The 14,467-nt window shown below is 37.0% G+C and overlaps 1 protein-coding gene across 1 annotated transcript in view; it reads left to right on the forward strand.

Annotated features, from left to right (window-relative positions):
* The window catches only part of taf6 (TAF6 RNA polymerase II, TATA box binding protein (TBP)-associated factor), a 37,092-nt gene that overhangs the window by 9,489 nt on the left and 13,136 nt on the right, over window positions 1–14,467 (forward strand). The window contains exons 6-11 of the mRNA XM_016286576.1: window positions 4,054–4,173; window positions 4,275–4,390; window positions 8,420–8,497; window positions 13,267–13,368; window positions 13,708–13,890; window positions 14,048–14,122. Of these exons, the coding sequence (XP_016142062.1) occupies window positions 4,054–4,173; window positions 4,275–4,390; window positions 8,420–8,497; window positions 13,267–13,368; window positions 13,708–13,890; window positions 14,048–14,122 (674 nt within the window). The remainder of the gene's footprint in view (window positions 1–4,053; window positions 4,174–4,274; window positions 4,391–8,419; window positions 8,498–13,266; window positions 13,369–13,707; window positions 13,891–14,047; window positions 14,123–14,467) is intronic.

Raw genomic sequence — 14,467 nt, forward strand, 5'->3', positions numbered from 1 at the left:
TGCTAACGCTGCCCTCTCATTCATTGATCTGCTAACCGTTATGCTCATGTGTCCTGATAATAATACCTTTCTAAGATTAAACATTATTTGGATAATTGGTAAAAAAAAAAAAATCTCTTAATAGCCCTACAAAAATACACTGAGTGAGCAAAACTTTGTTTAATTACCATTATAACTATCTCACAATGTTTACATATGAATAAAAGCCTACATTAAAATCTGTCATATAAATTGGTCTCTTCATTAGAAATTAGCCTACTGATTTTTTATAATATTAAAAATATCTGTATGACATTATATTCTGCAGTTCTTCTGTGTTGTACCAAATATCTATACTTTTCAAATTATCATATCGAAGTTAGAAATTCAAATATTGTGACCAAATAAATTTTGTAGGGTGCCACAAATTTGTAAAAATTTCCAAAGGGTGCCGTGACTAAAGAAAGTGTATTTGTCCTTTGCTTTTTTGTTTTTATTGTGTTACTGACAGATTAATTATTTTCAATAATTTTTTTGTATAATGCCGCCCAAATGTGAACGTAAAGAAAGAAGGTGTGGTTTCAGGTATCGCTGTAGTGTTGTTGCTGCCATGTTGTGGAGATGTTCTGGAGATGTTTAAATGTTCTCTGAGAATTGTTTAATTATTTTGTTCCCTTTCAATAGGGAAAAAACATAAACAAAAATAAATTAATCAGCTGCATTACAGACAAAAATGTTTGTTTGAATGTAAACTAATCTCTTGGCAGCAGCATTAAGCACTTCGTTTCTAAGACAAGGGTTCAGTTTAATGAAAAACAGCAAGCAACAGTGTCATTTCTGCACTGGCTTTTTTGGATTGTCAAATAGGCGCTGAGTTAAAGTGAAGAAAGGTCAGCATATCAACATGTTCACGTGACAAACTTGCTGAGATTAAAATATTAATCTGCAAACAATTATTACAAGTATAAAATTACAATGATTTTTTACACTACAAGTGAGATGCCATTAGTGCTGGGCGGTATACCGGTTTATACCGAATACCAGTGTTTAATTTTGTTATGATATGAATTTTTAAAATACCGGTATGCCGCTTAAACAACGTTCGGAACGCGACACTGTTTGAAAGGGGTCCCTTTTCACTGTTGCACTGTGGTGAGGGAACATCTGTATGTGTTACTAAGCATGAAAGTTCCGAAACTGAAGCTGTAGAACTAATAGAACGTGATGACACAGAAGAACTCATCCACAATATCCACATTGACCGCCACAAATATCCACCGCCCCCTGCCATCAGCTCCCACGTCTCACACACACGAGCGCGACTTTAGCACTAGGTTTAGCAACTTTCAGACCCTTTTAGCGGCTTTTTTCCATAGAATATTCATACTGACAAGTTTTATCTGTTTTTGTCTATGTTGTTCATCTGTCACATTAACTGGTTTCACTTAAGTTTGTTTGGGTAACCGCCACATACAGTGGGGCAAAAAAGTATTTAGTCAGCCACCAATTGTGCAAGTTCTCCCACTTAAAAAGATGAGAGAGGCCTGTAATTTTCATCATAGGTATACCTCAACTATGAGAGACAAAATGAGAAAAAAAATCCAGCTTCAGAACACCAGGGTATCAACTACCAAAATGAGCAAAATAATGATATTGTACTGTTTGAAATATGATCTATACATGTATATTTCCAGTACCAGTTATACCGTTCAACCCTCATATACTTTGTGCAGTATGCAAATTATATGTATGCATGCAGTACCCAATGACATTCAATTTCTTGGTTGGCGAATAAACCAGAATCAATAGTGAAGCAACGTCTCTTCTTTTGAATTATTAAATCTTTGGGCTACTGAAAGTTTGGATGTTTCTCACACTAGGCACGGTTGCCTTGTACTGCGCCCAAGCACAATTGTTCCCACTCCCCCACTGGCCTGCATTCACATTGCACTTTAACATTTCAGGCCTGCCTGTGCAATCTTACGTAATTACGATGTGACTGTTTTGAAGAAAACGAGAAGCAATCTTGCTCAATACAGTATGGACGTCCAGTCGTCCATTATGGACTTATTATTACTTAAGGTCCTCTCACATTTAAAATGTTGTTTAATACAGTGTTTCCCAACCTTTTTTTAGTTGCGGCACCCTTTGGAAATTTTAACAAACTTGTGGCACCCTACAAATTTAATTTTGTCACAATATTTGAATTTCTAACTTCGATATGATAATTTGAAAAGTATAGATATTTGGTACAACAGGGAAGAACTCCAGAATATAATGTCATACAGATATATTTAATATTATAAAAAAATTGTGTCCATCAATGGTGGCAATCAGTAGGCTAATTTCTAATGAAGAGGCCAATTTATATGACAGATTTTAATGTAGGCTTTTATACATATGTAAACATAAAGCTATTATTATCAGGACACGCGAGCATAATATAGTGGTTAGCAGATCAATGAATGAGAGGGCAGCGTTATCAGAGTTGCCCATATACCACACCATGTTACAGCACAGTAGGGCTATTGCAGACAGAAACAATACTGTACTACATCGATGTTTCCTGTTGCCTCAATTTTTGAGTGGACTTTGCTGTTCCGATGAGCACGAGTGGAGCGACTGAGCAGAGCGCACACGCATAGAGCGGGATTACGAATAATATGCAGAGCGTCACACCCATAGGGTCACACCACGTGAAAGTGAAACCTGAGCGGTGAACTAATTTTCGGCAGCCGAAATTTCGGTGCATCTCTAATTATTGGCGACATCAGAAATGGATATTATATAATATATGCTTTTTTGAACATTTTAGCAATTTAAAAATATAAAAAAAATATTTTTTTACACGGCACCACTGCTCTCGACAGATGGCACCCCGGTTGGGAAACACTGGTTTAATAGATATATCGCTTATGCTGCACAGAAAGTCAGACTTTCGTGCGTAATTTGCCTGTTCAGACCATCACGTCATAGTTATTTTTGCTTTAAGGATTTTATGTGTCAAAAGTTTTGATACCATTTGAAATTTCATAATTCTGATGACTTGACAATTGACAATTTCAATATCACAAAAAAACTAAATTAGCTTAACTAACATAAGTTAAAAAACTCAAGTTTACTCAAGACAAGTAAACAGTCAGTGATAAAAAGAGCAAAGAACTAATTACAAGCAATAGGACAAAAATCTACTTAAATTAAAATAGTAGTTGAATGCGGTGTACAAAAAACACTGTGTAAATTAAATATAAATCGATTCCTGTTAAGATTACAAAAGTGACTCAGTCGAGAGCAATGAGAGATTTTTTCTCTTTTGTTGTTTGATTAACATGAATAATGACATAGACAGCACCATGTTTATTAGTCTACTGTCACTTAAAGACCTAATTAACAGATTTAATATACTGATACACATTTGCTTTCTTTCTCAACTGTTTACATTTACTTAAGACTTTACTAAATCGCTCAGTATATTTTTCTCAGCACCCAGAGTTGAAGAATGTTCAATTTTGGGTAAAACGCAGTGCTCATCACTGACACATCACAGTGGAGGAGGGGCAGGACAAATTCCACCCCGACCAACTGCCACATCCTACTTGTACAACATCAACAGACAACAAGAAGAAACACAACAATGGAACAAAATAATTTAAAACAAGGGCCAGAGCAAGTACTTTATATTGTGCCGACATTGTTATATTCAGAAATAAACTGTCTGCGAAATCCGTGGATATTCTGTATCATAGCAGCCAAAGCATCTCAACTGAAAACAAAAACGCTGCGCCACAGAAGTTCTCTCAAGCGCTCACATCTAGGTGTTTTCAACAGAGAGCCTGGCGTTTTCAGCTGGCTAAAAATGCTTTGGTGGACACGCAACCTTAATGCTTATAATTAGTGAGGTTTTTACCATTGCATGTAATGTTTTACATGAGCTTTAGAAACAGTATATAGTATATACTGTGCATGTATGCAGTAGTACACTAATATACCATTCTAAGAAAATTACATGAAACAAAAAACTTGAAAAATAATAATTTTGTGATTGTCTTTCATTAACCTTTATCTTCACCTCAGTTCCTAAAGAGCAGCAGAAGACAGATTCCACAGAGCCACTCAAAGCTGTCAAACCTGGACAGGAAGAGGAAGGCTCTATCCAGACCAAGGGTCAGGGTGCAAGCTCTGCAGAAGTTAAAGGTTAGAAATTAGTTCAGCTAAAATGGTGCCTCTGGTGTTTTAGTTATTTTTATTTACTGATTTTCCTATCTTACTCACACTTTTCTCTCGTGGTGTTTCAGGAAAAGAGAAGATGCGGATGAAGCCACGTAGCACACATGAGCTTTCTGTGGAGCAGCAGCTGTACTATAAAGAAATCACCGAAGCATGTGTGGGATCATGTGAAGCCAAAAGAGCGGTATGTGTGTGTGTGTGTGTGTGCGCGCCCAGGGTCTTAAATTAAAGGAGTCCTATTATGCACTTTTTACAAGATGTAATATAATAAAGTCTCAGGTATGTGTCAGAATGTGTTTGTGAAGTTTCAGGTCAAAATACACCACAGAGCATTTATTATTCCATGCTGTAAATACCATTTTTTTGGATGGAGACAAAAACACGTTGTTTTCGTGTGTGTCTCTTCAAATGCCAATGAGCTGCTCCTCCCCACCCCCTTTCCATAAAAGGGCTGTGCCTTTACACTTTGTGCCTCAGATACTCCAGCAGCAACAAATCTGTTTGTTTTTAATATTATGCGTTTACACGTACATGACATTGATGTGAAAAGTTTATTCTTTCCATGCATTTAAAGAAATGTCAGTTAAAATGTCTGATATACATTTTTCTGTCACGTCTGTTTGTTTATTTGTAGTCACAGACAGTGTTAGGGGTGGCACGATACCATTTTTTCAGAACCGATCCCGATACGATACCAAAAGTTCTGAGTATCGGGACAATACCGATCCGATCCGATTTTTTTATTTTTTATTTCTATACCTCAGTGTGTGTTGACCTGATCATCACTCTTTTTTTGTATTACACACAGTCTACTAAATATAGACAACTTAATTATAAAGAAAAATAACAAATTAAAAATAATCATAATCTATGAGGAAAAATACTATTATAAACTAGGTTAGTGGATAATTCAGCAGCAAAAGTTACTCTACAAAAATGATGAGTTCACAATAATTTTATAAAATCTAAACATTTAGAGAAAAAAACATTATTTAGTGGGGGAAAAATAAAAGTAAATAGGTGTAATCTGGTAAAATGTTACACATTACTCTTTGTATTGTAATATACATTCATGAAAAACAAGTAGATATAATTATATATAAATATAAGCAATAAATTACATTTATTTTACATTTATAGTGCAGTAATGAGGCTGCAACATATGGTAGATAAGACGGAACAAGAAAGGCTATTAACAATCTTTCATTGCGCAAAAGTATTATAGCATGAAATGCTCCAATACAGAGTGGCACGAAGCGCTTATGCACATCCTGTGCACAGAATGATGCGCTTTAAGCAAGACGGAGTCACAGCGCACAGCGCTCTGCATAGAAAAGTTCAAAGCAAAAAGAGAAGAGACATTGATGCATAGTGTACAGGGCTTGCAAAATTTCAAAATCGCTGGTAGCCCTTCGGGCAGACATTCTTCAGATTTTGGTAGCCCAAATTTAAAAAAAAAAGACATCGGCTGAACTTCACTGCGGACAAATAAGCATGATTAAAAACTTCAGTGATTGCTTTTTTTCTTCAAATAACAAGTGAAGAGAGTAGGGGTGCAACGGATCACAAAACCCACGGCTCGGATCATATTGCATGATCATATCAGATTTTGAGTAACAGATCGGATCATTTTGCAGATGAGCAAAAAACATATGGTTCTTTATTATTTAAATAACAGAATACTTCTTTGATACCACAGCAAAAACTAGTAGCATATAGGGATGTAACAATTCACTCAACTCACGATGCGTTGCGATATGATTCACAATACTGATTTCACAATCCAATTTTCTCACAATTTTTCTTTTTAACAAAGTTAGATTTAAGACAAATTATAAATGAAAAGGTGTCCTTTTATTATTTCTCCAACAAAATGCTGCACATGTCAAATAATAAAATTAACTTGAAATTTTTAAACAAATCCCAATTAAATAATTATATAATTAATAATTATTAAATAATACAAATAAAATAAATCTCTTCATATAAACAAACTAAGGCTTTGGCTGTGATTTTTCCATTTAAAATCAGAGGCAACCACTGAATTTTAATCAGGATCCAAACAAAGATGCTAAATACATGTTATTTAGATTGTATAATTTCGAAATTTGAAGCAAAAAACAGAATGGTCTGATTTGACCTTTGTAAATGAGACGCAAATGTCACTCTCTGACAGCAGATGGCGCTTATGGAACAGCAGGTATTTATAGGCTGCTGCCCCATTAAGACCGAATGCACGGATCCAATATAATGATGCACTTGATATTTCTTTCACCACTGTTTATGTTCACTTAAGACATAACCGACTGTGTTTACGAGAATACTTGCCGAGACAGTTATTTTGAGATAATTTTGTGTGTATGTGTTCATTCAGATGCAAGGATATGCGAAAGAAGAATCAATTCTGTATTCGCGCATTGTCTAAAACGCGGTTCTCTGTGCACGCTTTGAATGAGTGCACGCAGCTCCGAATGTGCGTGAATGGTTTAAAACATTTAATGTTTAAATCAGCAAGACTTAGAAACACGTGCAAACGATCAACTATGATCTGTTTTACCCCTACATGCTAGTGAACAACGCAAATCAAGGAATTAATTTTATATCACTATTCAAGATAGCCCGTCGGGCAGGGCAGTGATACATTTTGGTAGCCCGAATGGAAATCACAATAGCCCCGGGACGTCGTGCTAGCGATTTTGCGAGCCCTGGTGTATTATATCTGTGCGATAGTTTATTGAGCCTTTTCTTTTAACAGTTTTAAATTTCAGTTACTTAAACGAGAAGATCAATTCATACTGCTATCTCTACTCCATGATCTAACAGACACCTTGTAGAAAGTGACATGATTTAGAATTAGCACTAAACTCCAGCAAGATAAAGTCCTTTTATGCAAAACCACTGATGTTTCTCTACAGATCAAGTATAATAATAGGAACATTGTATCATACAGAGAGTTTCGTCGTCTTGACTGTCTCTCCGAACGCGACACGCAGTTTGAATACTGAATGGAGGATGACTGACAGCCGCAGCGGAGAGAAGAGTTTACTTGAACTTGAATTTAACTCTTAAATATTCATCTGTACCTCACATTAAACTATGGAACGGTCTCAGAACACTTGAAATATAGTGCACGGAAACTTTATGGTGCTTTATAATGTTTTTGTGCCTTTCGTGTGGGTTAACAATAACACGGAATAGTATACGCGCTATATCGGATTTGGACTGGTCTCGTCTGACAGATCTCGTCTTACCCCGATCCAGCAGAAAGTGGCAGTATCGGAGCGATACCGATACTGAATATTGGATCAGCGCACCCCTAGACAGTATGCATCACATTTAGAAAGAATGATAATTCTTCTAACCCTGACATAAAATATGTAACTAAATAAATATACGATTGTGATAGCCTATATGATTTTTCTGATTTTTTCAGGCGGTCGTATTTACCATGTTTACTATGGTAATGGCTAGCGTGCATTTGCATCGCATATATAAATATTTCTGCCTGGTATGGTGATCATGAGCCACATTGGATCTCAAACAGAAGTTATTTCAAACACTCGCTGCTGTCAGAAAGTGAGTTTTGAGTTAAAATTATTTTAAAAGTCTTTAATGCTGATGTCAGCTGGTAACTATGAGATCCGCTGCACTGATGCTCTCCAGACTCTGAGAAACTCCGCCTTTGTTCATGACCACTCCTCAAGGTCGAGCTTGCCCACTTTGGCCCAAGGTATTTGGCGGGCCAAAAAACCCTGGCCGTTGGCCCAGAGGAAGCCCTGACAAGGCACGATCAAGCCTCGGAAGTGACAGTGGAAACGCGACTGGCCCTGGCACGCACTAGCACAGTGGAAAGACGGATATTGAGGTGTTTGAGGGAGTTCAGAAACAGTGCTTACTGATACAGAAAATAACTCCCCTTGGAGTGGACTTTGTGCTTTGTAACTTTGTAGATCTTTTTCATGCACAAACAGCAACATTATGCCTTAAAGGAAGTTGAAAATGTAAAAAAGCATATTAGGACTCCTTTAAGTTTCCACACCACACCTGAAAATGGTAGTTAAATTGAGAAAATTTACTAGCCATAGCACTGTTTGTCCCTATGACATTCACTTGTGTTTTGCATGTCTTGCAGCATCACGATATATATTACTGATCCATTTTTTTTCTTTAACTTTGACATGTTGTATATATTTTGTTGTAATTCTGCCAACAGGAAGCACTGCAGAGCATAGCCACAGACCCAGGGCTGTACCAGATGCTGCCAAGGTTCAGTACCTTCATCTCTGAGGGCGTGAGTACATTCATGGACTACTTATATCTGCTACAACTGTTTTATTAGCCAGTGTAACATGGCTACAGCCAGTACGGGTATAGGTCAGGGCTTCCCAAGCTTTTTCATTCCAGGACCCACCTAGACAAGAATAATCTATCCCAAGACTCACAAAAATATTTAAAAAATAAATATTCCCTACTGGAATCCCTACTGGAATCCCTAATTTCGATACAATACCTATAAAAATACGATTGTCGATTCCCCCCATGGTATAGATAGACACTTTAGAGATTTTGCTATAATATATTGCTATATAATAATTTTATACATTTATAGGAGAACAGGGCTTGAAAACGAAAAAAATTTCAATCGGTTCACGCCGAGCAGAATCGATATTTTAACGTTTCTGTTCCTACGTTCCTCTGTATTATTACCGTTCTGAAACCAGTTCGGGTAGAAGAAATACCGGTTAATAACGTTATTTTTTTTTAACTAATTTCTTTGCCTATAATAATAATAATAATAATAATAAAGTACAGCATTTTCTTTACTCAAAAAGAAAAGAAAAACAGGAAGAGATCTGGTAACATTAGCCTATAACCCGCTGCGCTTAGTCACAGCCAATACAGCATCATCTTTTCTAGATTTTGGCCAAATGTAGGCTACTAAACAAAATTAAAAAAACTATCAACACTTTAAAGACATTAAAGTATTTTTAAGATATTTAAAAATGTTTGATACATTGTTAAAAAAACACTACTTGTATAAGATTGCGTTTTGAGAGTGAAAAAAACATAAGTAGCGTATAGGCTCACGTCGCATTTTATTAGCCCTATTACATTCAGAAATAATGTAGGCTAAAATGCCGGTAGGCTAAAGCAAAATGTTTGCAAACATTATAAACACAGTTATTCGTTTCTCTCCACAACAAATCCTCTAAAGTTAAGGCTATGCGTTTAGGCTAGAAAAACGTCAATCCAAAAACAAATTAATTTAAGGTGAAACTGATGCCTACCTCTCTCATTTGGCACGAATCCAAATGTTTCCATATTCGCGACGTATCTGGATGCTAAAATATTATTTATTATAGGCTAGGCTTTGTACATTCATCGACGTAAAACATCATGCTTTACATCGGCTATATAGCACAGTGAGCCGCTGGTCACACTGAACGCAACAGATTTTGTACAACGGAGCAGTGTAACTTTTTATTTGTTTCTTTAACTGTATTTTATTTTGATAATGAACAGGCTGCAATGTCGCAAAAATATGTTGTGTGTGCGCGTGAGGCACCGGCCCGATGGTCATACCAATGCTGGTTGGTTATACAGATAGAAGCAAGACATTATTTAAAACTGTCAAGCTTTTGCTAAATAGATAAAACTGTAAAGCTTTTGCAAAATAAAGAAAACTACTTTCTGCTGTCTCGTTTTCCTTTCCTAGAATTTTGGATCACTTCACAATGAATTTTAACTCAGCACATTTTTTTCTTTCGTTTTGTTAATCTGTCAATGATTTAAGTGAAATATATTTCGTGTATATGCCTATATTCCTTTTTATGTAAGCCTATAGTTTTATTCTGTTTTCTCCGTTCACAGTAGCACTGCAGTTGCGTGTGATCTGTTGAATCCTTCTTACACTGTCCTCAGATAAAAACGTACTTCCTGCCATTGCGACTTACCTATGATGAGTTCACAGCTGAGCGGGCATTTCACTCGTTGGCATTAGCATTACATTTGCATAGACCGTACTAATGGAATTCGTGATTGGTTGACAGCAAATTTCAAATATTAAATGGAACGATAAAATAACATTATTAACCGGTTAATGGCCATTTCAAATTTTCGATTCTGTTCAGAACTATAACATTTGATTTAGTTTCTGTTTCTAGTTATTTTCCTGTCAAAATTTCGTTCGTTTCCAGTTTTCGTTCCTTTATACCGGTTCAGAGCCCTGTAGGAGAATAAGCCTAATATCGTCTTGACTATCGACAAAGACATCTGCTATCGTCGATATTTCTGACTATCGTCGATACACGATACTATTGTCTATCGGCACATCCCTACTGCTGGGGTGGCCATGGTGTTGCCCGCCCTAGTGTGGAACTCATTTGCATATAGTAGAGTACAAGGTTAAACAGTGTCTTTAACATTTTACCCATGCAATATTTCTTTACCAAACCTCTTTCAAATTATTACCAGCATCATAGGGAGCAAATAGAAACATGATGGGATACAGTTGAGCTATCATTTGCTAATCATGAGCCATGATATGCTAATAGGCCTGCTCCCGTGAACTGTTGTGTTAAAGGGGTCATATGATGTGATTTTCAAATTTTCATTTCTCTTTGGAGTGTTACAAGCTCTTGGTGCATAAAGAAGATCTGTAAAGTTGCAAAGACTAAAGTCTCAAATCCAAAGAGATATTCTTTATAAAAGTTAAGATTCAATCACGCCTACCTAATCCGGCTCGTTCTAACACGCCCCCACATGTCTACGTCACGATGTGGGAAGATTTACATAACGCCGCCCAAATGTTCACGCAAAGAAAGGCGGCGTAACTTTTATTCTCACTGTAGTATTGTTGTTGCCACCACCGCCATGTCGTGAAGGCGAAGAACTACTTTGTTTGGCCTTCCAAAAGAGGACGATATCCGCTTCGTCATGCCTGGAGCTGATCCGTGCTGGTCACTGAGGAAATACCCTGATCCTGGTAGAGTAGACTACAATGACGGGTGTTCTGACTCACAGACTGTAAGTAAGTTTTTTATATTTAAAGAATTTGCCACTGACGAATCAAACGCGAGTTTTGAGCAGTGTAAATTAGCGTTTGTAGTTTGTAATTTCTCCGATCACAGATGCTGACATGGTTTTATGTTTACGTGGCGCTATGCAATCCAACGCGTAAAAAGACCGTATAAGTCATTATAATCCGTAATTATGTCCCCACTGGATGCAACAAATGCCTCATTTATAATGGGTTTTAATGTTTTTGTCTCGTCGCCCCTGCCGGGACAAGGCATCACAATATGGCAAGGGGTGTAACATTGCCATCACACGCTTAAGGTATTCAGCCAATCACAACGCACTGGATAGCTGGCCAATCAGAGCACGCCTCGCTTTTCAGACCGATGAGCTTTGTAAAAATTTACGCGTTTCAGAAAGACCTTAAACCACATAAACACATTTCATTACACCAAATACACAAAATAATGTTATTTTTAGCAACATCATATGACCCCTTTAACAGTCAGTAGACATTAATATAAACTGTACTTTATCTGAGGGTGAAGTGAATGTATTGCAGATTACGTCCATTTAAGGTCTCCAAACAGGTATGAATGGATTTGGATAGATCATTGTGGCCTTTCTTCGTTTCGGCCACTGCTGCTGCATCCTCAGGAATTTTTATGGCAGTTCTTTCCTAAACCTTAGGATTGGGTTTGGTGGTTAGGGTCAACCCGTAGTCCAACGAGAAGTCCTCTCTTAGGTGGTCGTGGGTGCAGAAGGTCTCCCTTTCTGTCCTGCTAAAGGGGTCTGGCAGTTGTCTTGGCATCTTTTCTGATGTTTCTGAACATTTGTTTATGTTCCTCCACCAAGGTCCAATCACAGAGTTGCACATCTCCCTCCACACCGGCAGTTTAGAGAGGGGCCTTGCTATAAACTGGTCCCTGGAATGCTATCTCGACTGTTGTTCACCCCAACCTTCTCTTCCTTTGATTTTGGTTGCATCCCCTCTTTAGTTGGTTGAGCTTTTTTTGTGGATATATTGTTATCGTGAAATAAAATTTCTCATAAGAATAAGTAAAATAAGATTTGGGTCATATCGCCCACCTCCCCTACTAACAAAATGTTTTCTTGACATGGAATATTTATATATTAGTTTGAATTTACATTGTTTAATGCACATCTGTTTTGACATTTTTTTTGTCCCATCCATTGCACTCATTTTCACTATGTTAATCATTGCAATTTCAAGAGTGAATCTCACATTATATGAATAATGTCACAATACGGATGTCACTCCTGAAACTTTGCAGCATGTATGTGACTGTCGATCCTCTTAGCAGCATGAAAAAAACCTTTTAGTTAAATTGTTAATTACTATATATTAGGGCTGGGCAAAAAATCAAATGCGATTTTCATGCGAATCTCGTCAGTAAAGCCGCTTCTGGTGATTAGTAGTTAATCTCCAGCACGTGCTTTCAGATGAAGCGGCATTTACTACACAGAGCCGTAGTTAACTGACAAGCTACACAAAATCGCTTGTCAGCTGAAGCGGCTTTACTGACGAGATGCGCATGAAAATCGCATTCAATTTTTTGCACAGCCCTACTATATATAGAAAGCACAGGAAGAGTGCTCCTTTTTATAATCACTAAAAAGCTGTCACTCACTTCGCTTCATCACAATTTTTGAAAACTTTTTCTGATGTCTGCAAATTTCTGCTGCACTCTTGCAAAAAATGATTGTATAATCATTGAAGCTGAATGGTCAAGTCAAGTCACCTTTATTTTTATAGCGCTTTATACAATACTGGTTGTGAATATACAATGAAACTTATTTGCATCTTGTCTACACTTAATTTGTTATAATGAAAAGATTTCTGTGTGTGTGCAGAACTCAACACTGAACAAAAAAAGGTGATTTGAGCGTTTGTAAAATAAGTTTGGACAATGTGAGAGTGCTCTCTTGCTTTCGTTGATGGTGCAGCCCCATAGAACCGAGCCTGTGTTAGTTCCTCTATATTGTTGGAACAAGAATAAGTGTTATCTCTTTCTCTTTCAGGTCCGTGTAAATGTTGTTCAGAATAACCTGGCTCTGCTGATATACTTGATGAGGATGGTGAAGGCTTTAATGGACAATCCAACTCTATATTTGGAGAAATATGTGAGCAATTCCCACACTACATACTAATAATAACATACACTTTATTTACATCTCTTATGAAAATGTTACCTATTTTATTTTACCTTTTTGATTAGTTTTTCAAAATCATGTTCACTCTCACTCTGACCTTTAGAATTAAGACCCTTGATTTGTTTTGCTGCTGTACCTTTAAAAGTTCTATGTACACATGCTGTGTTATGATAGGCTCTTCTTTGCATATAAAACCAGCAGTTAAAATAGTAAATTATTTTTTTGGACTGGGGAAGGACTTTTTGAGTTCTTAAGCCTGCTTCTAGGAAAATTATATTTTTATTAATGTAACTACTTTCACTCTTGCAGCTCCATGAGTTGATCCCAGCGGTGGTGACGTGTATTGTCAGTAAGCAGCTGTGTCTGAGGCCTGACGTGGACAATCACTGGGCTCTGCGAGACTTTGCTGCCCGGCTGATGGCTCAGAGCTGCAAGACGTTCAGCACAACAACCAACAACATCCAGTCACGTATCACCAAGACGTTTACTAAGGTAGTAGACACCATGCTCATTGTGTGTTAACAAACAAATATTAGTTTTATCTAAGTTAAACAAATATACCTGATAAGCCAATGCACCGGAAGTGGTCTAAAAAGCTTGAAGTACCCGTCATTATTTTATGTTTTTTTTTATTTTTTTTTATTGTCAGGCATTGTTGGATGATAAGACTCAGTGGACAACTCGTTATGGCTGCATTGCTGGACTTGCTGAACTTGGGCATGACGTGAGTCTCCTTCATTTACTGTCAACTAAAACTGTATTTAATGCTTTGGAAGCACTTTTATAGTTAGACTTTTTTATATATAATGTAACTTGGAGCCATTTTTCTTAGGGTCTTGAATGTTAATTGATCAGTACAATAGGGCCATTAAACAATATCATGGCGTGTGATAAAATGTATGTCAGTAACATTAGCTCTGGACATTTTTACTCGGTATCCACCTTATTTTTCAATGCAGAAGTAAGCTGTTTTCTGTGATTGTGCGAGACTTTTGATTCATTAGCTGCTGTAGGGAAATAACAAGAAGAAGAATAACGTGCAGTAAATGGTAAAACTGTTTGCACTACA

This window comes from Sinocyclocheilus grahami, unplaced genomic scaffold (genome assembly GCF_001515645.1).
Source record: "Sinocyclocheilus grahami isolate Dianchi unplaced genomic scaffold, SAMN03320097.WGS_v1.1 scaffold212.1, whole genome shotgun sequence".
Classification (NCBI taxonomy): Eukaryota; Metazoa; Chordata; class Actinopteri; order Cypriniformes; family Cyprinidae; genus Sinocyclocheilus; species Sinocyclocheilus grahami.